This window comes from Hemiscyllium ocellatum, chromosome 4 (genome assembly GCF_020745735.1).
Source record: "Hemiscyllium ocellatum isolate sHemOce1 chromosome 4, sHemOce1.pat.X.cur, whole genome shotgun sequence".
NCBI lineage: Eukaryota > Metazoa > Chordata > Chondrichthyes > Orectolobiformes > Hemiscylliidae > Hemiscyllium > Hemiscyllium ocellatum.
In genome coordinates this window covers 67,733,924-67,758,312 of record NC_083404.1, presented here as the reverse complement: position 1 = coordinate 67,758,312, position 24,389 = coordinate 67,733,924, and the positions used below count along the sequence as shown (strand labels likewise).

Sequence of the window (24,389 nt, the reverse complement as noted above, 5' to 3'; positions counted from 1 at the left end):
GCGTCATTCGTCACTACCCGACTCCTGAATTGGCAGAATAGGCATATTGCAGTGGCTTCTAGTACGTACAGTAACACCCTGATCAAAGAGAGATTTGATGGTGGGATCAATTCCTTATTCCGCAGCCTGAGAAAGAGGATACTGGGCTTTTATGGGAGTGGCATCACTGGCACTTTGAGGGTGACTTTGAAAGCCTGGGCAGTCAATGTTTCCCCGACTTCAGTGGCATGGCTAGACTAAATTTGAGGCAGGACCTGGCTCAGGGGTTCCTCTACTTCCTGATAGAGGAGGAAGACTGATGCATGTCCCCATGAGACTGCTGCAGGATAGCAAGTCCCACTGTACACTAGCAGTCTCACGGAGACATGGGCCTGCAAGCTAGAACTCCTGGTAAAGCTAATGAAGGAATTGCAGGTCCCAGCCTTTGTTTTGCGACATTCTAAAGCCACTGATTTACCACACACAATTGGTGATATAATGGCCTTCCAATCTCAATCACTGCTGTGGAGGTGTTAACCTAGGCACAAGATCATTGTCATAAGACACCAGAGGGGTCTGGGTTCATCACGACATCCACTTGTTGGCGCCCAGAGCTTTGCTCCTGTGGATTGCCCACTGTGTTCACTCATTCAGACATGTGGTCAAAGGGGAGATGGCAGACTACATTTTGCATATGATATGCACCAGGAATTTCAGCAATTACAAAACAAATTAGTTTTGTAATTACTTGCTAAACTATGAATCCGGGAAAAACAGAAAAAAAGTGTGCCCCCCCACCCAAATCCTACAGGGCCTTTCAAACATTTGCAAATTTTATTTTATCGATTTAAGGGTGTGATTGTATTTATTGATGTATTCTCTAAATGGGTCAAAGGCTTTCCCTGTAGGAGAAAGATGTAACTACAATCGCTAAATATTTGTTAAAAGAAATTGTACCATGGTTTGGTATACCTGTGCAGCTATCAAATGACAATGGGTCACATTTTCTGGAACCACTGTTAAAGAAATATACAAAGCTTTGCAGACCAACCAGCATTCTTACTGCAGTTACCATCAATAGTCAGCTGGACCAGTAGAAATATATAATGGAATGTTGAAAAATAAACTTGCAAATCTGAGGGAGGGGAAACTGGCTTTAAGTGGATCAAAATTATACCTTGACAATGCAATCAGCTACCAACAGAACAACAGGACTGTCACCATACAAGATCTTTATGGGACCTACCATTACCTTTCTCTGCACTGATCTCTGTTAAACAAATGGACATCCATAAAATGGAGGGAGCTATTTTAAATTACTGTATGTCACTAAACAAATGTATCTGGAGCTTCTATTAACAGATAAAGTAAGTTCAAGCTGACACAGCTGGAACTGTGCCATAATTTGGAATCAGGAGGATTTGTGTATATGAAAGTGTTCATGATAATGAACAGTCTCCAACCAAGGTTCGAGGGCTCTTTCCAGATCCTGCTGACCACCAACACCGTTGTAAAAGCAAAAGGACAGCCCACACGAATCCACGTCTCTCACTGCAAGAAGGTTCACAACGGGTAAGACCCAATCTCATCGGCAACTGGAAATGGACGTTAGGACTTGGTTTTCTAGTGACTTATTCTGGACCAGTATGGACGACCCCACACCTAAACACTTTTCTGCATTGGCATTACGAATATGCTTTGCGTTCGGATCAACCTAGCTGCTGGGTGTATGGGCCTGACGCACTCAAGTGGAGGAATGCCCCCACATACTCATTCCCTTTAACAAATCTGAAGTGACAGAATGGGACACTCACCAAAACAAATCCCTGCTGACTGGGGTTAGCATGGCAGACACATCTTCCATAGAGGAAGGGCTATATTGGGTAAATATCAGGGGCTCCCACGATATTTGGGAACCAGCAGGATACAATCTTTCTGCCTTTGAAGGTTGGTATCAACCCCAATTTAATACCTCCCATACCCCACTATTTGTCACCATCACTACACATCAAGGGTGGGAAAATTAGTGGGTTCTATTTGCCTCACCAGATTCAAGCCGAAAGGTTGGTCTGCAGGTCAGAATAATTGTACCTAATATTTTAGTGTCACACCCAACCCTAGGCCTCCCCTCCACATTACACCACAGTTCTGATGAAGACTCATCTGGACTCAAAACATTAGCTTGGTCTCTCTCTCCATGGATGCTGTCTGACCCACTGTGACCTCCAGCATTAATTGTTTTCAGTATAGATTCCAGTGTCTGCAGTAATTTCCTCCAACATTTTAGACAGACTGGAATTGTTTTCTTTCGAGTAGAGGAGATTGAGAGGGGACATGTTTGAGATGTACAGAACTATGAAGGTATAGATTCGATAGGCAGAAACAAACTTTTCTCTGTGATGGAGGGATCAAAGACTAGGAGCATAGATTTAAGGTTAGGAGAAGAAGGATTAAAGGAGATGTAAGGATTTTTTTTTTTACCCATAGGGTTGTGAGAATCTGAAACTCACTACCATTAGAATTTGAAGTGTTCAGATGTGCACTTTTGATGTCAAGGCACAGAAGACTCTGAGCCAAGTGCTGGGATTAGAATAGAACATAGAACATTACAGCGCAGTACAGGCTCTTCGATCCTTGATGTTTGCGCCAACCTGTAAAACCAATCTGAAGCCCACCTATCCTAAACTATTCCATTTTCATCCATATGTTTTTCCAATGACCATTTAAATGCCCTTAAAGTTGGCAGGTCTTCTACTGTTGGGCAGTCTGTTCCACGCCCCTACTACTGAGTAAAGAAACTATCTCTGACATCTGTCCTATAGCTATCATCCCTCAATTTAAAGCTATGTCTCCTCATGTTCGCCATCACCACCAGAGGAAAAAGGCTCTCCCTTTCCACCTGTCTAACCCTCTGATTATCTTATATGTCTGAATTAAGTCACCTCTCAACTTTCTTCTCTCTAATGAAAACAGCCTCAACTGCCTCGGCCTTTCCTCATAGGACCTTCCTTCCATACTAGGCAAAATCCTAGTAAATCTCCTCTGACCCCTTTCCAAAGCTTCCACATCCTTCCTACAATGCAATTACCAGAACTTTTCGCAATACTCCAAGTGCACCTGCACCAGAGTTTTGGACAGCTGCAACATGGCCTTGTGGTTCCAATACCAATACAAGTTAACACACTGTACGCCATCTTAACAACCTGATCAAACTGGCTGACAACTTTCATGGACACTAAGATCTCTCAGGGACAGATTGGAATTCCTCCCCACGAGGGGGTGGTGGTGTTTTAGTTAGATTGTTGTTTTTGACAGGCACAAACATGATGGACTGATGGGCCTTTTTTTGATGTTACACATCCCTGTGACTGACTTTATAAACACTACCAACTGTAAACTAAAAATTATTATTTTTACTTAGAAGATTATACACTGGAAATGCTCACCCATGTGCTGACTGTTTATCTCAGGGTATTCTACTATCCTGCGTCTCAACCAACGATCTAATAATTTTCTTGTATTGTCACTCTGAAGTTTTCCAGTCTCAGCCTCCTCCTAAATAGAGTCATCTCCTGCAAGTTTGATGCTCTGCACTTCCCAAGGGTGCATGAAGACACTCTCTTTTATCTACTCCTGAGTAAAAGTGTCTCTTGCAGGTCCCATCTTCTCTGCTTTCCAAAGGTACAAGACCACTCAGGCTGTCTTCGAACTATTCCTGAGTACAGGTATCTCACAGGTGCAATCCTCTCAGTTCTGAAGGTTCTAACCCTCACCCTATGATCGACTCCTGAGGTAAAGATGTCTCTTACAGGTCCTGTCCTCTCTGCATCTGAAAAGATTATGCTGACCATCTCTGGATCCTTTTCTTACCCAGATCCATTATATTCTTCTCACGAACATTAATAAACTCATTTCTGCACTGAATTTCTTCTACAACATATCCATTTGTTGCTCGAGTTTATGAGCATCTCTGCTTGGAGTTTTACTCCTGATAGTTTACAATGCTTCAAAGCATCTTATCATCAACAAATCCCAAAATTGTGCCTGATACAATAAGTTTCAAGTTATTAAAAATCAGGAAGAGCAATGGTTTGAACAATATATCCCGTAGAACTCCATTACAATTCTTCCCACAATCTGAAAAAGAACCATAAACTACTCATCTGCCTCCTATCCCTCAGACAATTTTGAATCCAAATTACTACTGCACCTCTTATTATATACACTATTACTTTGGTCACACATTGGTTTTGAGGCACCATATTGAATGCCTTTTGGAAGTCCATTTACACATCAACAGCACAATCCTCATTAATTCTCTTCATTAATTCATCAAAGAACTCTAGCAACATTGTTAGATGTGATTTTCCTTTTATTAACCTGCTTATGCTTTCCTTCATTAAATTGCAATTGCCCAAGTGACTTCTTCATTTTGCCCAAATCATTGTTTCCAAAAGCTTCCCCACTAAAGTTACACTTAGTTGCTTAGTTTACTTTTAAAAGCTTGCTTTCTTGTAACATTTCCAATTGTTCAGGTCCCTGGCCCTACCTCTGAGTCTAAGGAACATCGGAAAAGTAATGGCTTGTGCCCCAGCAATTTCCACTCCCAGAGTCATGTGGAGTCAAGGAGTCATACAGCACAGAAAGGACTCCAACTCATCCATGCCGACCAAACTAAACTAGTCACATTTGCCTGCCTTTGGCTGACATCCCTTTAAAACTTTGCTATTCATGTATCGATCCAAACGTCTTTTAAAAGTTGTAACTTCACCTGCATCGACCACTTCAGTTGGAAGATTATTCCATATACGAACCACCCAGACTGAAAAGGTTACCCCTTAAGTCCCTTTTAAGCCTTTCTCCTCTCACCTTAAAAAAAGTGTCCCCAGTCCCAAACTAGGCAAAAGACCTTTGCTATTAAACTGGTCTGTGCCTCAATGATTTTATAAACCTCTATGAGGTTACTCCTCAACTTCCTACACTCCAGTGAAAAAAGTTGCAGCCTATTCTTATAACTCAAACCCTCCAGTCCCAGCAACATGCTGGTCTTTTCTGAATCCCGTCCTGCCTATAGCAGAGTGACCAGAGCTGTGCATAGTACTCCAAATGTGGCTTCACCTATATTCTATACCGCCTTAATACGATGTCCCAACTCTAATATGCAATGATCAGAACAATGCAGGCAAGCATACGCAATACTTCCTTAACCACCCCAATGGGGGCTTTTGCCCGAAACGTCGACTCTCCTGCTCCTCAGATGCTGCCTGACCTGCTGTGCTTTTCCAGCACCACACTCTCGACTCTAATCTTCAGTATCTGCAGTCCTCACTTTCCCCTTCTTTAATCACCCTGTCTACCTGTGACACAATTTTCAAAGAACTGTGTACCTGAACCCCTAGGTGGCTGTGTTCTACAACTCTACCAAGATCCTACTTTACTTGTGTAAGTCCTGCCCTTGTTTGTTTTACCATAATGCAATACCCCACATTTATCCATCTGCCACTCCTCAGCCCATTGGCACAATTGATCAATCGATTTGTTATCTTAGATAACCCTTTTCACTGCCCACTACACCACCAATTTTGGTGTCATCCGCAAACCTACTAACCGTGCCTTCTATATTCCCAAAGAAATTATTATATAAGGAACAAAAATGATGGACCCAACACTGATTCATGTGGGTCGCAGGCCTCCAGTCTGAAAAACAACCCTCCACCACTCTGTCTCCTAACATCAAGTCAATGTTGTATCCAAATGGCAAGCTTTCCCTGAATCCCATGTGACCTAACTTTACTAATTAATCTACTGTGCAGAATCTTGTCAAAGGCTTTACTAAATTCCATGTAGAAAACATCTATCGCTCTGTCCTCAATTTGTTTTGGTTATATCCTCAAAAAGCTCAATCAATTTTGTGAGACATGATTTCTCATACACAGAGCAATGCTAATTATCCTAATCAGTCCTTCCTCTCAAAATGCTTGAAACTCGTATCTTTCAAAATTCCCTCCAACTGATGCTAGACTTCAAATCCATAATTCACAGGCTTGTCCTTAAAGCCTTTCTTAAATAAAGACACAACATTAGCCACCCTCCAATCCTCCAGAATCTCACCTCTGTCATAGAGACATAGAGTCACAGAGATGTACAGCATGGAAACAAACCCTTCGGTCTAACCCGTCCATGCCGACCAGATATCCCAAACCAATCTAGTCCCACCTTCCAGCATGATACAAATATTTCTGATCGGGGCCCCGAAATGTTTTTCCTAACTTCCCACAATGTCCTGCTTGATCAGCTCAGATCTGATTTATTCACCTTTGTTTTTTATAAGATCTCCAGCACGTCTTCTTCTGTAATGTGAAATGTTTTCAAGATATCAATAAAAGGAGGACAGTTGTAATACGGATAGAACAGTATTTGTTTCCCCGAGTTCCCTAACTTCCGTTTCTTTCTCTATAGTAAAAACAAACATGCTATATTCATTTAGTATATCTCCTCACCTGTAGTCCCACACAACGACAACCTCATTGACTGCCCTATTCTCTCCCTAGTTGCTCTTTTCCTCTTAATGTACTTGTAAAGTCTCTTTGGATTATCCTTAACTTTATTTGCAAGGCTCTCTCATACAGCCTTTTGGCCCTCCTGATTTCTCTCTTAAGAATGCTCCTACACCCATTATACTCTTCAAGATATTCACTAAATGCCAGTTGTCTATACCTGATATATGACTCCTTATTCTTGATCAAAGCCTCAACATCTTCATTTATCCATTGTTCCCTACTCTTACCAGCTAACAGGAACATAATGCCTGTGAACCCTTGTTATCTTGTTTTTCAAAAGATTCTCATATGCCAGTCATCCCTTTACAGGTGAACAGTCTACTTCAATTAAGTCTTGAAAGTTCCTGTCTCATACCATGAAAATTTGCCTTACTCCAATTAACAACTTTAACTTCTATACAAGGCCTATTCTTTTCCACAACAATTTAAAAAATAATAGAATTATGATCACTGTCCCCAAAATGCACCCTGCTAACACTCCGGTCACTTGCCCTGCCTTATTTCCCAAGAGCACTCAAGCTTTGCCCCTTCTCTGGTAGGTATATCTACATAATGATAAAGAAAACTTTCTATAACACATTTAACAAATCCTTAAGACTACAGCAGTCTCAGCCTAGTTTGGCAAATTACAATCCCTGACTATTACAACCTTATTATTTACATATTACAATCTTATTCTTACATAGGTCTGTGATGTCTCTATATATTTGGTCCTCAATTTCCCTCTGACTGTATCGGAATGCATCTCAACTGATTCTGATTCCTTATCCATTTTAGCCTACTCAATACCTCCTCATTGAATTTAAACTCAAGCAGCTGAATTACCTCCTCTTTCACCATGAACTGGGCAGCACTCCTCCAGAGCACCAAAAAAAAACAATATCTTCAAGTATGGCTGAACTAAACTTCATATAAATTTATCGTTACCCTTTTAATTCTGTAAGTTACTCTCCTACTTTAAAAAAACCCTTTTTTTGCCCACTTGTCATCTCTCGTGCAGAGAATTATGCATTTGAACCTCTTGATATCTCTGTTCAATATCTTTCTTTACAAGGTATGCTTGCAATTTTTGCTTTCACTACAAATGTATTACCTCACACATATTCACATTTAAATTATATCTGTTCACTAATGTCCCCTCTCAAATACATTTGTTCACAAATACATGGCAAGCTGGAAGATACATGAAGGCTGCGCGCATATCACTTTCTTTTAGCAGCAATGCAAAAAGATGCAAGTGTGCCATAATGAACAACATCACACAACAAAATAAGAACTAGATAGACCTTGGAACCACTATATCTATGTACCAACAGTATTTAACAATCTTCGTGATTTGCCAAAACAACCCTCTTGATGTTAACAAGAAATTTTGAAATGTGTCTCGGCTGTCGTTGTTCAATTAATTTATAAATGCTGAAATAAATGAAATACACTACTGACCTCTTGGATATACAACACCAAAGGCTGAAAGGTGAATATCATCTTAGATTAGATTACCTACAGTGTGGAAACAGGCCCTTCGGCCCAACAAGTCCACACCGATCCGCCGAAGCGCAACCCACCCATACTCCTACATTTACCCCTTACCTAACACTACGGGCAATTTAGCATGGCCAATTCACCTGATCCGCACATCTTTGTGGGAGGAAACCGGAGCACCCGGGGGAAACCCACACAGACACGGGGAGAACGTGCAAACTCCACACAGTCAGTCGAAATGAACCCGGATCTCTGGCGCTGTGAGACAGCAGTGCTAACCAGTATCTTCTCTCCAGTATGATTTACTCTGCTACTGAATATACACAAACTACTTAGGAAGGATTTTATTAAATTAGAGCGGCTGCAGAAATGATTTACAAGGATCGTACAGGGACTGGAAGGTTTGCGTTAAAAGGATAGACTGGGACTTTTTTTCACAGGAGGTTGAGCGATGACCGAGGGGTTTATAAAATCATGAGCGGCGTAGATAAGGTGAATAGCAAAGGCCTTTTCCCTCAAGTAGGGGAGCTCAAAACTAGAGAGCATATCTTTAAGGTAAGTGGAGAAAGATTTAAAAGGCACCTGAGGTGTGACCGTTTCATACGGTGGTTCAAATGCGGAATAATCCTCCAGAAAAAGGGGTAGATGCAGGTATAGTTACATTTAAGGTATTTAGACAGGTATGTAAATAGGAAAGTTTCAGTGGGATACAGATCAAACACAGGCAAATGGGGCTAGTTTAGTTTGGGCAAGATAGTCGGCATAGACAAGTTGGACTGAAGGGTCTGTTTCAGAGCTATATGACTCAATGATTCCAAGATGTAGTTTACCTCTGAGAAGACTGAAATTTATCCTGAAACCACTCCACTCTTTCCCAAAATTCCACTAGATTTATACAATTTATTACTCGAAATTAGTATTCATAATGAAATGTTATAAATCTATTTCCTTTCTTGCAATTCTTCCCATTTTAGTATTGAACCTGCAGTTATTTCAAGTCACTCAGGCCTTCTCTCTAAAAATGGAGAACAAATTATTCTCACACAGTGCCCTAAACATATAGTGATAGAAATTAAGGACACATACTTTTCATTTCCTTGATATCAGAGGATATATTACACAGCAGGATAAATTTACCTTTGGACAATGGCATGGTAGATATTACATGCTGGCGTGTTGGTGTAAAGGGCAGAAGGTGATGGGTGAGGAAATGGATTGGCAGGAGTTAGCATTAAGTTGGTATAGAGATTCTGAGAGATGACAGGGCTGGGCTATCTCAGCATGAAAAGGTATAAGAGACTATGGGGTGGGGAATCTAACCATAAGACAGAGTAAGGGGTAAGAAAGGCCATTGCATGGGTGGCTCTGGATGCTAGAATACATTACTAAGGAAACAGGAGTAGGACAAGTTCAAAAATCAAAACAAAATTAAATATAACTAACATGGATGTAAGAAAGGGAATTGTGTTTTACATTTTTACCAGAGCTCTTCAAAGATGTAACAACCAGGATGAAAGGAGGCATCAGATGTAACATGTAGTATTTGGAAAGAAATTTAAGATATAAAATTCATAAGATCGTGATTGAGATACTCAAATTGCATCAAAGGAGAAAAATGAGAACCCACCTGAGATATTGTTCAGCAGTTTTGTCTGATTAGCAGAAATTGACTACTTAGATTTTGAATCTCAGAAGTGAAAGTATTGTCCTATGTACACATATATACCATATAACAGGTTATAGATACTAAAACACAAGTTAAACGAAATTTAGAGTCTGTCATGATTACAGAATATACATGCAATTTTATCAAGTCACTTAACATTTAACTTCAACATGTTAACTGCTTAATTGCTCATGTGCAGAATGCAGGCAATGTGAAACACAATATCTTATCATTTCAGATGAAATGCAAACGACACAAGAAATGGGCAGGGCACTGATCCAATAGTTTACAAGGCTTATTGAGTACAAACATTAATCTTATGCTACAATTCCTTGTGAGAAATGCTATAATTATCAATATAAATAGTAACTATATAACTATAATTATCAATATAATAGTAACTATAAAATTTCACTTTCAGTTTGAAATCATCCCCCATGGCCCTGCATAGTCCCTATACCTATTTAGTGCGCTCCTTCCAATGTTTGAAGTTTTGATTCTCCATATGGCTAGAAATATGGCTTCCAATTGCTGAATTTACTCTCGGACAACAAAATTGATCAACAATATCACCTGAGCCACCTTTGTCTCAATTGATCAGCTTCTCAAACCCTCATTTATTCATGCCTCTCGGAGTTCTGTTGGCCATGCAATTTTTCAAGTTGCTTCACATTTAACTTCAACATGTTAACTGTTTAACTGCTCGATGTGCATCAAAGATCTTCTATCCAGCTCTGGTTGGCCATTATCCCTTTATTCACTGACCTACATTTCCCCAACCCCAGAAACACATCAATTCTAAACTTTTTACCCTCATTTTCAAATCATTTTATGGCCCCACCTCTCTCTACACTTCAAACCAACAACTCAGGAGATCTCCAAGCTTTGAATATTGCTCTCATTTGAATTGTTCCGCCACTAAAGGTTATGCCATTCGCTGTCAAGGTCCTATGATCCTGAATTCCTCTATAAACCTCTCCACTTTTCTGTATTTCCTCCAACAAAAACCTCCTTAATACCAGAAGTTTGACTAAATATTTCGTCATCTGCAATAATATGTCTTTAAGTGGTTTGCTGTCAAAAGTTTATTTTTGACACGTTATTTGGGATGTTTAATTCCTCAAAGTCAACATACAATTACTAAGATTAGAGTGGTGCTGGAAAGCAGCAGGACAGGCAGCAGCCAAGCAGCAGGAAAATCGACATTTCGAGTAAAAGCCCTTCATCAGGAATGACCTCATTCCTGATGAAGGGCTTTTGCCCGAAATGTTGATTTTCCTGCTCCTCAGATATCTGCCTGACCTGCTGTACTTTTCCAGCACCACATTCATCTGGACTCTAATCTCCAGCATCTGCAGTACCCACTTCAGATTACTAATTGTATCTTGTTGATTGGCTAAGTCTCACACTCACAACATGTGCATTACCACTGCACCGTTAGCACAAGTGTTTGCTACTTGTTTGAGACTTTAATACTTAGATCTACTTTATGCACTTGTACAACTTCAACTTGTTGTTACTTGAGTACCACAAAACAATTCATGAGCTATTCCAATACTCAAAACAATATCAGCATTTCCATTTCCTCCAGTGATTTAACCATTTTCAAACATTCACCTGAATTCTTCTCACTAACTTCCATTTCAAGAAGAAAATCCTCAAAATGGAGAAAAACAAAATAGTAACAAATTTTAAAACCAGTTGAAAAGAAAAGTCAAGGAACACCACAATGTCAGCACTAAATACATAAAGTGAAAAATAGATTCTGACCACTTTGTCCTCCTGGAGCAAGAATCCAAGAAAGCAAGAAAGGTAAAAAGGGAAGGAAGACAAGGGGAAGAGAAACAAAAAAAACATTATTTAGCATGGCATAAAATTGTTGCAAGCTATGTCAGAATAAGCACATATAAGTGACAGAATTCACAGGTTGTAAAACACAGAAGTACAAACAACAATACACATTAAAGATTTAAAGATAACATCCATAATGAAAATGTTGTGACATAATGAGTAACAGAACAAAGCTGCCAGGTGCAACAAAGTCCAATATAAAAATTTTAACACTATTGATGGAAGTTTGCACAAAACTTTGTTCATAATTCTACTTTAGCTTTGTTATGTAGAATTCAAAGATATATAGAAAAGTTGTTTACTACAATACAGTAGATTAATGCAACTTAACTATGGAGTATCAAAGTATGACTTAACAGATCACAGAAAAAAATTGCTATGGTGAAAAATCCTAAATTTATCTGAAAAGCAATATGATGACAATGTTCTGTATCATAATGTAATCATCTCTGCACCCCAATGGTTTTAAAAAGTAATTTTCAATGAATGATTATTAATAAGCCGCCTCAGGAATATCCTGAAGAAAGAGAGCAGCTTTAATCCATAATTATTGACCAGCACATCACTGAAACTTTTACCCTTAATTAGAAAGGAAAATTCTTTCCGCTTTTAGAGAATGCTAGTCAAGTTTTTTGTAAAAATATACGTAACATTAGCATAGTGTTAATGTTACTGTAATAAAAATATAGAGACTCGGATGGGGCGGCACAGTAGCTCAGTGGTTAGCACTGTGTGCCCCACAGACTCCTTGGGCAACTGTCTGTGGAGTTTGCACATTCTCTATGTGTCTGCGCGGGTTTCTTCCGGGTGCTCCGGTTTCCTCCCACAATCCAAAGATGTGCAGGTCAGGTGAATTAGCCGTGCTAAATTGGCCATAGTGTTAGGTATATTAGTCAGGGGTAAATATAGGGTTGGGGAATGGGTCTGGGTGGGTTATTGTTCAGAGGGTCGGTGTGGACTTGTTGGGCCGAAGGGCCTGTTTCCATAATGTAGGGAATCTAATCTAATTTAATGCTTTAGACAGACATAAATGTAAATTTCATCACGGCATTGGGAAATTCGAATTCAATCAATTAATGAAAGTGAAAATTAAAAGCTAGAATTAGTAATGGAGACAATGAAAACAACAGCTATCATTCAAAACTCACCATATTCATTAATATCTTTTTGAAGGAAACCTGCTGCCTTTATGTCAATCTGGCTCTACATGACTGCAGACTGATAGCAATCTAAATATTTATACCCAAGCAAGTCAGTGTATCAAAATCTCTAGGGTACTGTATAACATGAATAAAAACTGGACAGACCAGCAGATATCAATCTTGGCATTTGATTTTGATACAAGCCAGTGACCTCTAAAGTCCTCTTCACCAAGATCTGGGTTCCTACGCCAAAAGCAAAACCTCAGCACAATCATTCTTACAGAATCATCCCATTCACCATTCATAACAATGTCATAAACTTCTCAAACACCATACCCTGCCCACCAAGTGGTTGCACAGTGCAACACAACAGAATCACAAGATCTCGTCCTCCAGCCCCGGCCACGTTTTATCTGTGTCGATAGTGTGTTGCTGGAAAAGGACAGCAGGTCAGGCAGCATCCAAGGAGCAGAAGAATCAACATTTCTGGCATAAGACCCTCATCAGGAATCCTCTGTTTCTCCACAGACTCTGTCAGATGTGCTGAGTTTCTCCAGCAATTTCAGGGGTTTTTTTAAAAATCACAGCGAAAAGATGAAAGATACTGCTTTCACTCAGAGGACATTCTCCACTGTACAACATTATGCAATGGCCATGCTAGATAGAAGAGAATTAGAACACCGAGCAACTTAAAGTTGAGCTTCAATAAGCCACTGTGCCAATTAGCAACAGGAGCAATGCACTTCACCACCATCTGTAACTGTATGAACCAGCATATATCACACTCTACCATGGTCATTAAGTTAGGCAACCAATCCTGGTTCAACGAGGAGTGGAAGAAAAGAAAGACTTGCATTTATATAACATGACCACCAGGCAAATAACAGTGTTCTATAACCACTGAGGTTCGTTTGAAGTGAACTCACTCTTGTTATACAAAACATACAACAGCCCAAATTTTCACATCTGAACAAATCAGAGTTTGGAAACTCTCTGTCCAGCCATTGGCCTGTTCCACACATGACTGGACAAAGAATAAAATGAGCATTTTATTCTTGTATTTATAACAAATTTCAAAATATGTTTAAAAGGATGAGCCTTGTACCAAATCAATTGCTTGGAAAAGACTGATGTTTGCCAACTGGGTTACTTGCTTCAAGTAGTTCACAGTAATTTGAAATGCCTACATGCATATCAGTAAGGTTAAAACATTTTCAAGGATCTGATGAATATTTTATTGACTAGGTTGTGATCATATGTCAAAACAGTACTTTAACACCATATGCACATTCCATTTGCAGTCATAGAGACATAGAGATATACAGCACGGAAACAGACCCTTTGGTCATTGAACAAGCAACTGAAGGACAACATTAATTTTCAACCACATTCCCAAATCACAAGTATGAAAATGGCAACTGCTTCTGCCATTAACCAAAACGTATTTAGCAATGTCGATATGTGCTCACATTAAATCAACTTGGTTGCTGTAATTATACATGATACAATTACGAAATGCTTTGAAATTGATTTAAGTATAAATGAACACTAACTAAAGGGCCTAAAAGGCTGCTCCAATTGTTTCTTTCAAAACATATGGAATAATCAATTTCCTGCATTCAGGACTGTTAAATAAAAGAAATCAAAATAAAGTAGCTGGTTTGAAACATCACAGTTAGTAGTACCATGTTTTACAAAATTAAAATAAAATCTTGTCAAATGGTTTCAAAGTTTAATATTCACACAAGAGGCCAACTGGGAGAAATATATCAGTGAAGGACAAAAAATGGAATTACCATTGACTTAGCATTTACTGCCTCAGATATACAGAATTCCAAATCTGTGGGTCATTCTCTCCCATTATTAAATTTGAAATGAATTGTTACTGTATTATTGAATGCTTACACAATCTATTCTGCCAAATCTTGTAACAGTCATAATTCAATGGCAGCACCCTTACCTTTGGGACAAAAGGTTGGGGGATCAGATATTAAACTGTGAACATATAGCTTGGGCTGACATTTCAGTACAGCACTGTTGGAGGATCAAAAGTGTTTTCAGCTAATTCATGGAATGATATACACCTCTCATTTCATAGCATCACAACATCACATTAGATCTCCTATAGCAATTATTGATCTGTTAGTGAGACCCTATAATGTGAAAAATTTGATACCACATTTCAGTAACACTTCAAAAGTACATAGTTGACTGTAAAACATACTGGACATTATGATCTCAATAAAGAAATGCATTTAAAATGCTAAAAGATAAGTTTCCACGGGACTTAAAGCATGGGCAGCATGGTGGCTCAGTGGTTAGCACTGCTGCCTCACAGCGCCAGGGATCTGGGTTTGATTCTCGCAACTGTCTGTGTGGAATTTGCAGTTTCCCTGTATCTGCGGGGTTTTCCTCCAGGGCTCAGGCTTCCTCCCAAGATGTGCAGGTTAGGTGAATTGACCATGTTAAATTGCCCATATCTTCAGGGATGTGCAAGTTAGGTGCATTAGTCAGGGGTAAATGTAGAGAAATTGGGTAGGGGAATGCATCGGTGTGGGTTATTCTTCAGAGGGTCAGTGTGGACTTGTTGGGCCAAGTGGTCTGTTTCCACACTGTGAGGATTTATGAATGCTATGATAAAATCAAGAGATATCAAAACAATGTCTGAAACAAATTAATCTCAAATGAATAAGGCATTCAGGAGAAACTACTTTTCTCACATTTTGATGAGAATATGGAACTTGCTAATTTACACAGACTACTGTACCTACTAGGGGATCTTACTTCAATCTATAGATGCACTGAATGAATGACAGCCATCTCATACAGTTAATGTTCATTCTGTTGCAGCATAGTGAGCTTGTTAATCACTGACTGAAAAGGGCTCATGCACTCTCATGACCTGCTCGTGCACCTATCCAAATATAGCTGAAAATGTGTTGCTGGTTAAAGCACAGCAGGTTAGGCAGCATCCAAGGAATAGGAAATTCGACGTTTCGGGCATAAGCCCTTCATCACCTATCCCAATATACTCAATCCCACTATCTGTCTGTCTGCATTACAAGATTATCCACAACAGGAGGAAAAGCTTCTAGACTGGCAGGTGTGCACCAAAAATTTGCATCATCACTAATCTTTAGTCAGTCATAGAGCTGACATGGGAGTACCACGACTATCCCTGCATCAAGTGGACAGACAGGATTCTCACAGAAAGCCAGTGAGGATACCTCCAATCTGCTGCTGTCAGATATGACAACACTGTGAAGTAAGGAAGTGCACGTAATAATCACTTTATTCTTTCTCCTTTCCAAACCAGGTACAAGCAGCCAGTTTTAAAAAAAAGGAAGAAGCCTGGTTCCCCAGCTCAGCAACACCTCCAGCTCTTTCACAAACAACCCAATATCTACTCCCAACCTACAGAGAAGGTACCATCATGGTGTTCACCTGCACCCTCCTCCAACACTGTCACATTCACCTGTGTGAGTGCACCTTTGAGAGTAGATTCAGGGTCACAATCTGCTGAGTCCTACAGTGATCCAGATCCGTAGCTGATTATCCATGACCACCATCTGGGGAAGCAAATTCTACATTCTAACTGATTCTCTCGGAAAAATGTTCTTGTCATTTGCCTTAAAATGCAAGTCTCTCATTCACAAATTGTATTGACTAGGTTACTCACTTTTGAAAGAGGAAACTTCCTCCCAAAATCTCAATTCAAACCCTTCAGGATCTTTTACGTTTCAATAAGATCACTTTTCATTCTCCTAAATTTTTGTGTATTGGCTGAACTCAGTGATTTCAACCAATATGCCATGACAAGGGAAGAAGTGTCCTGTAAAATCTTCAGGAAGCAGGACCACTTTACCTAAGTATTAAGGCTGCATCTATGCTTCTGATCTTCTCTGGAGCCTCAGTGCTTTTTGTTGAAGGTAATATCCACTGACACTAGGCAGGCCTAACTTATTCATTTTCTTTGTAATGAAAATGAATGAGTTCAGCCTACTTTCTCTGAACTGCTTTCAAATAATGATATCAAAACTGCGTATAGTACTCCAGATATTGTCTCACCAACACACAGGACAATTGTTTAAAAAATACTTCCTTTATATTTCATTTACCTTGCTAATTACTATAACTACTCACTAACCTTCTGCTATTCATGTACCAAGACCCCTAGGCCCCTTTGTACCAGCAAATTCTGCATTCTTTACCCATTTAAATACATTACTGCTTTTCTATTACACCTGCCAAAGTGAACAAGTTCACATGTAACCATGTTATACTCCATCCAGAAAATTTTGGCCACTCACTAAACAGTCTACACTATGAACACACTCCCATGTGAAAACTTACTTTCCTACTGTCCTGGTGTCAATGGCAAATTTAACAACCATACATTCAGTCCCTTCACCAGAATCATTGGTAGAAATTGTAAATACTTGAGGACCCTGCACTGATCCCTATGCCAACCTCCTAGTCACAGCTTTCCAGCCTGTAAAAGATTCTTTTAAACCAATCCATTATCAAAGGTGCTACACCAGCTTCTCTCCAGGCCCTCATCCCACACCATGTGCTCTTATCTTATACAACCTTTGATGTGGCATCTTATTAAATGCTTTTGGAATTTCAAGTACACAGTACACACCAGTTCTACTCGATCCACCATGAATATTTCTGAATCAAAATACTCTGATTGATTAAACTCAACTTCCCTTGAACTCTGCTGTCTCTGCCTAATCACATTTTGATTTTTAAAGTACCCTTCTGCAACCTCCTTTCAGAAGTATAGTATCTTCTTATCACAGATATTAGGCAAACTAAATTATAGCTACCTGCTTTCTGGCTTCCTCCTTTCTTCAATAAAGGTGTTACATTTTCCAATCTGCTGAGATACTTCCAAAAGATGGCAAATTTTGGAAGGTTATAGCCTCTGCATTGACCATCTGTGCTGCTACTTCCTTCCAAGCCGAAGGAGCAGAGACTTTCTGATCCTAGGGACCTGGCAACCTTTAGGTCTAATAGCCTTCTTAGCACCTTTGCCCATATGATGGCGATTGTTTTAGGTTCATCTCTCCCATCACGTTGTCATTTTGAACCACTTTGAGAATTACTTTTTGTCTTCGATCTGAAGGCAGACACAAAAATACCTGTTCGAAGCCTTTGCCTTTATTTTCCACTATGAATCTCCTTGACTCACTCTCCAGAGGATCAAAGTTCACTTTAGTTATTTTTTTCCCATTCAAATACCTTTAGAAATTTTTTAAAATATATTACCGGCCATCTTTCACTCTTACTCTGCTATGCAACTTTTCAGTCATTCTTTGCACCTTTTTGAAGTCTGCCTAACCTATCACTAATCTTTGCTAATTTGTATAGTATGTTTTTTTGAATTTAGTATATCCTTATCCTCTTTATTCAACCACTGATAATACTTCTTTGCCAAAGTGCCCTAAATTTTCACAGGGATAAATCTTGGCTGAGAGATATTAAATATCTGTTTAAATGAGTGTCACTTTAATTCTGCCATCCTACTTTTAAACTTATTCCCTCACTTGCCTTAACCAGCACTGCCTTCATACACCCATAGTTACCTTCAGGTAAGTTTCAAATACTAGTCATGGACCAACACCTCTTAATCTCTTTTTAAACTGAACATGTAGTTATGTTGTCATCTGTCAACTAAAGGGTCCTTGACCATATGGTGTTCAATTAATCCTTTCTCATTACACATTTCAAAGTCCAGGACAGTCTTTTCTCTTATTAACTCGAGAAGACAAAGCTTGAAGGAACTGCTGTGAAGGCAATCCAGGCTACTTTTACCAATCTGATTCCCCCAATCTATGTGTAGATTAAAATCACCTTTGATTATTGACATGCATTTCTTTCATGCGCCATTTATTTTTTCCCTGTGTGCTCTGTTCTGTAGTTTAATTACTGTTAGGTTGCCTATAAACAATTTCCACAAGGGACGTCATAATTAATTAAGTACCTCTAATCCAAACTGATGCCTCATTTTAATCTTTCAAGTTAAAGTCATCTCTCAATAATGACCTAATGTCATCCTTAATTAACCAAACTACCTTATCACTTTTCCTTAGCATCCTGTCGTTCAGCACCCTTCAAAGTATAGAACACAACCTTAGCATTATCTTTCAATGATGTCTCTGTAATGCCCATCCAGTTGATACATACTTACCTGTGTTTAGAATACATTTATTTTTAAGCTACAAATGCAACCTTGAGTCAAATACAGGGCCTTAAATTTATTTTAAAAAAAACATTTTTACAATTTGTGACCCTTTCTGCTAGTCACTCTTTCACTTCTATGTTCTGTCCCTTTCGGTCAACCTCGGGTAACTCATAACCTGCTTCCTGCTTATTGACTTGCTTCCTACTTTCACTGTGCCCATTATTTCACCATATCTACCATCACTTGATCCCCACACATTATTACAGGCCATTTATATATAAATTTGACCTCTTAACATCAATTAATGTTTCTACATTATTAGGATTCCCCCCCCCGACCCTCATTTTCTGATCCACTGGGGCCAGCTATGCTGAGCTCAGCAACATCCCTGTTCTTTCCCTCCACTGAACATTAGCTGCTGCTGATCAAATACATCCATTGGATTATAACCTTCTGATGTTCACCGCCCCAATCCAACACCAGCACCTCCATATCACAAATGGTGGTGGTAGCAGTCTGACTCCTGCTTAACACCTTCCACTTGCACCCACCCCTCCGCTCAACTGATTTTTATCCTCTGCCTTCTTTTCCACAATGTCCATAGTCAAGTAAATTTTAGAAGATGATTTTGCATAAATTAGAAATTAGAGTATCTAAATAACTTTATTTGCATTTGTAATAAGCTAGCTATTTTCTTTTTTACAGAATTCCTGCAGTGTGGGAACAGGACCTTCAGCCCAAGCCAGTTCACACCGACCCTCCGAAGAGTACCCCACCCAATCATTCTCCATTACTCTACATTTATCCCAAATACACCTAACCTACACACCCTTGAACACTATGGGCAATTTAGCATGGCCAATCCACCTAACCGGCACATCTTTGGATTGTGACAGGAAACCAGAGCACCCAGAGCGAACCCAAGTAGATATAGGGAGAACGTGCAAACTCCACACAGACAGTTGCCCCAGACTGGAATCGAACCCATCCTGTAGCTGTGAGGCAACAGTACGAACCACTGAGCCACCATGCCACCCTTCCCATTGAAAATGACTTGGATTTTTTTTAGATTAGATTAGATTATTTACAGTGTGGAAACAGGCCCTTCCGTCCAACAAGTCCACATTGACCAGCCGAAGCGTAACCCACCCAGACCCATTCCCCTACATTTATCCCTTCACCTAATACTACGGGCAATTTAGCATGGCCAATTTACTTAACCTGCACATTTTTGGACTGTGGGAGGAAACCAGAGCACCCGGAGGAAACCCACGCAGACACGGGGAGAATGTGCAAACTCCACACAGAGAGTCAACTGAGATGGGAATTGAACCCAGATCTCTGGCACTGTGAGGCAGCAGTGCCTCAATGGATTGTTTTTTTAAGTCTCTCACCTTTTAGAATGACCATGTTGGTTTCAGTTCTTTGATTTGTAAATTACAACTTTTTTTAAAAAACGTTACATTCTACAAGTGCACTTTAACAACTGGTAGCATGCTGGCCCAGATAATGTATTGAAGGTGTGAGCTACCCTGTGTGAGACTGTCTGTGGATATGTGGAGTTTGTTTCAGGACATGGTTGAAGAGCTTCAGGGCAGAGGAAATGACCTGGGAGTTACAGTGGGAGAGGGACTCCCTGAGATTCTTGTAGAGAGAGGAGGAAAACTTCTTCAAGACAGGCATCCTTGCAAGAGGATTCGCAGATTGCAAGAGGGTTAAAATCAACTTGGTAAAAACAATGACTGCAGAGCACATTTCATTGTCGCCTGTCCAAAAGTCAGCCTTGAATGATGGTCACCTGGACATCCGAGGTTGAATGTCCTGGACTGCTGAAGTGTTCTCTGACTGGGAGTGCGCCTTGGAGAACGGTCACCTGAACATCTGTTCTGAGGATGTCCTGAGGCAAGGTGCATTGGCGAGACCAAATAGAGGTTATGGCAACGGATGAATGGACACCGCACAACAATCGACAGACTGGAGTGTTCCCTCCCAGTTGGAGAATACTTCAGCGGTCCAGGACATTCGGCCTCGGATGTTCAGGTGACCGTTCTCCAAGGCGGACTTCGGGACAGGCAACAATGAAAAGTGACCGAGCAGAGGCTAATAGCCAAGTTCAGTTCCCATGGGGATGGCCTCAACAGGGACCTTGAGAGACTGGATTCTGGATTAGTGGTGCTGGAAGAGCACAGCAGTTCAGGCAGCATCCGAGGAGCAGTAAAATCAACGTTTCGGGCAAAAGCCCTTCATCAGTAATAAAGACAGAGAGCCTGAAGGGTGGAGAGATAAGCTAGAGGAGGGTGGGGAGAAAGTAGCATAGAGTACAATAAGTGAGTGGGGGAGGGGATGAAGGTGATGGGTCAGGGAGGAGGGTGGAGTGGAGATGTGGAAAAGAAGATAGGCAGGTAGGACAAGTCATGGAGACAGTACTGAGCTGGAAGTTTGGAATTAGAGTGAGGTGGGGGAAGGGGAAATGAGGAAACTCATGAAGTCCACATTGATGCACTGGGGTTGAAGTGTTCCGAGGCAGAAGATGAGGCGTTCTTCCTCCAGACATCTGGTGGTGAGGGAGCGGCGGGGCCTCCATGTCCTCGGCAGAGTGGGAGGGGGAGTTGAAATGTTGGGCCACAGGGCGGTGTGGTTGATTGGTGCGGGTATCCTGGAGATGTTCCCTAAAGCACTCTGCTAGGAGACGTCCAGTCTCCCAATGTAGAGGAGATCGCATCGGGAGCAACGGATACAATAAATGACATTGGTGGATGTGCAGGTAAAACTTTGATGGATGTGGAAGGCTCCTTTAGGGCCTTGGATGGAGGTGAGGGAGGAGATGTGGGTGCAGGTTTTACAATTCCTGTGGTGGCAAGGGAAGGTGCCAGGATGGGAGGGTGGGTTGTAGGTAGTCCTGACCTGACCAGGTAGTCACGGAGGGAACGGTCTTTCGGAAGACAGAAAGGGGTGGGGAGGGGAATATATCCCTGGTGGTGGGGTCTTTTTGGAGGTGGTGGAAATGTCGGTGGATGCTTTAGTTTTTACCTGCTTGAAAGACTGTAATGCTGAACCTTTTCTCAATTATTCCGAAGATCCTGTATCTAGGCACCTTTTTTTATGTAAGATGGCGCTTTAACTGGAGACTTTGTAAACTGTTCACTGCACTCATGAGAGTACGTGACAATAACGAGGTGGTACAGTGGCTCAGCGGTTAGCACTGCTGCCTCATAGCACCAGGGTCCCAGGTTCAATTCCAGCCTCTGGGCAACTGTCTGCATGGGTTTCCTCCCGGTGCTCCAGTTTCCTCCCACAGTCCAAAGATGTTTAGGTCAGGTGAATTGGCCCATAGTGTTAGGTGCATCATTCAGAGGGAAATGGGTTTGGGTGGGCTGCTAATCGGACGGTCGGCGTGGACTGGTTGTGCCGAAGGGCCTGTTTCCAAACTGTAGGGAATCTAATAAACTTAATTCTAATTCTAATTCTAATAGAGCAATGCTGTAAACAACTCAGGAGAACCAGTTTGTAAAATTATCCTTTAAAGTCAGAAATTATATTTGAAAAATGTGTAACCTGCAATTTCCAACTGCTATATTACACTTCTGACCCCAAATTTAGCAGAAAGTAACATCATGACAAATTAGTGGCTGGGTCACTAAAGATTCTACTCAGTCCAATCCACACAGATATCTCAGGTGAACTATTAACAGACATGTAGGACCAAGGTACCCATCTGCTTTTCTGGGGGATGGGTACATAATAAGAGAACACCATAGGAAAAGATCAATAATATATTTTGCAAATATAGTTCAGTGAATTACTCAGCCATTATGACTAAACAAACCCAAATATAGTGCAAGGTGGAAATTAAGTCCACAAATTTCTTAACATTGTATCAAGCCCAGAATGATCAAAAATGTAAATGTCTGTTTTGGACAAATTGGGTAGTAAAGTTACACCTGATAAGTAAGATTAGTTAAACATGTTCAGGATAAAAATGAAACGAAGGACACCATTAATCCAAATAAAAAATCAAGGCCACCATACATGGTGACATTGTACACTTTTCATTGTACTTCTGTACCTGAGTACGTGACAATTAAATCTAAATCGAAATTAAATCAAATCAATGTTATTCAATTACAGCTTTACAATTATTACTGACTGAAGTGAAAGGCAACGTACCTTATTGGATCGCAGTGACACCCGTCCTCCACAACGAGCACAGAATTTTGTTTGGCAGTATGAACAGATGTGACCACAGCCATCGGCAAACTTGGTTTTGTGACAGATTCCACAGGTGGGTGCATCACTCTTCTGTTCCTGTTGTTGCTGTGCTTCATCACCCATCTTTTTTACCTGGTCCTTATACATTTCGAACTGCTGGTGCAATTTCCTGCAGATATCAAAAAGGGCAAAAAGTCATTTCATGGAAGGGAAATTAAATTCGGTTCCTCTACAATTATTTTCTCATCGTTCCAATGGCTTGCTGGAAGTTAGCAGTATTCTGAAGTTCCAGTTTTGTAGTTGTACCTGCTTGTCTGTCCCCTGTTAGAAAAACTGGCGAGATCCCTCTAGGGTTGTGATCAAGACACAATTTAATAACCACCAAGTGTCAGACACACTTGAAAATCATGCATGTGTCACAGTTAGAGTCAGTGCAATATTTTGTCAATTTAGTTTACTAAAGCAATACTGATGTGTATGGCACGAATTAAAACCTAGCCTGCCTTCAACAGTATTCAAAGTGTAATATGCTATTCCATGTTTGCGTACATGTAGTACTTTAATGATAGGTTTGGTTCTTAAAAGACGTTAGAAAGGTTATTTTCCTGAATTAAAACCTTATCTGCCAAGTTACAGCAGTGTTAAATATCTTCATTGGATACATATGCCTTGTCCAGTGATCTCAACACGTCATTTTAAAACAATCAACTTATGTATGAGAAGACTGGGGGAAGAAATTGATTCTTTGTGCCACATTTATTTGCCAGCAAGCTGTCAGGCTGTGCCTGTGTCTACATGAAATCAAACAGTGGCACTCAGGCAAAATAGTACAAGCCTTTTTATTTTAAAAGTTTTTTTTAAGTTCTGAGGAACAGTCACCAGACCTGAAAGATTAAATCTGATTTCCCTTCATAGACACTGCTGAACTTTCCCATCAATTTCTGGTTTTGTTTACTCAAGAGCCACTGGTGATGAGACAAGCACTCAGAAATTCACCCTTTAAATGAGGAAGCTGGCTGCACTACAGGCACTAACAATTCACTCAAATTATTGAAATGAAACTTGAGACTCAGAATTTGGGAGACCCCAAAGCAAGAATTCCTTAACTGTGGCCTGCAACCTCTTGCCGGGTTGCCAAACGAACAAACTGGGGTCGTGAGCTCGAAGATGACTATGGCACAATGGAGCAGCCACAGAATAAGCAAGGTATTAGTTTTATGCTGTGGGAATAGCCCAATCTAAAACAACTGGTGACACCAACAGAGCCTGTAAAGCAGTAGGTGACTGATTTGTTTGTTGCAAGTGTATCT

At 40.4% G+C, this 24,389-nt stretch overlaps 1 protein-coding gene across 1 annotated transcript in view; it reads right to left on the bottom strand.

Moving 5' to 3' along the window:
* The window catches only part of rims2a (regulating synaptic membrane exocytosis 2a), an 839,749-nt gene extending 816,523 nt beyond the window's left edge, over window positions 1-23,226 (bottom strand). Inside the window, exons 1-2 of the mRNA XM_060824314.1 lie at window positions 23,038-23,226; window positions 11,458-11,469 (exon numbers count right to left, since the gene is read on the bottom strand). Coding sequence (XP_060680297.1) covers window positions 11,458-11,469; window positions 23,038-23,226 — 201 coding nt within the window. The remainder of the gene's footprint in view (window positions 1-11,457; window positions 11,470-23,037) is intronic.
* Between the last annotated feature and the right edge of the window lie 1,163 nt (window positions 23,227-24,389).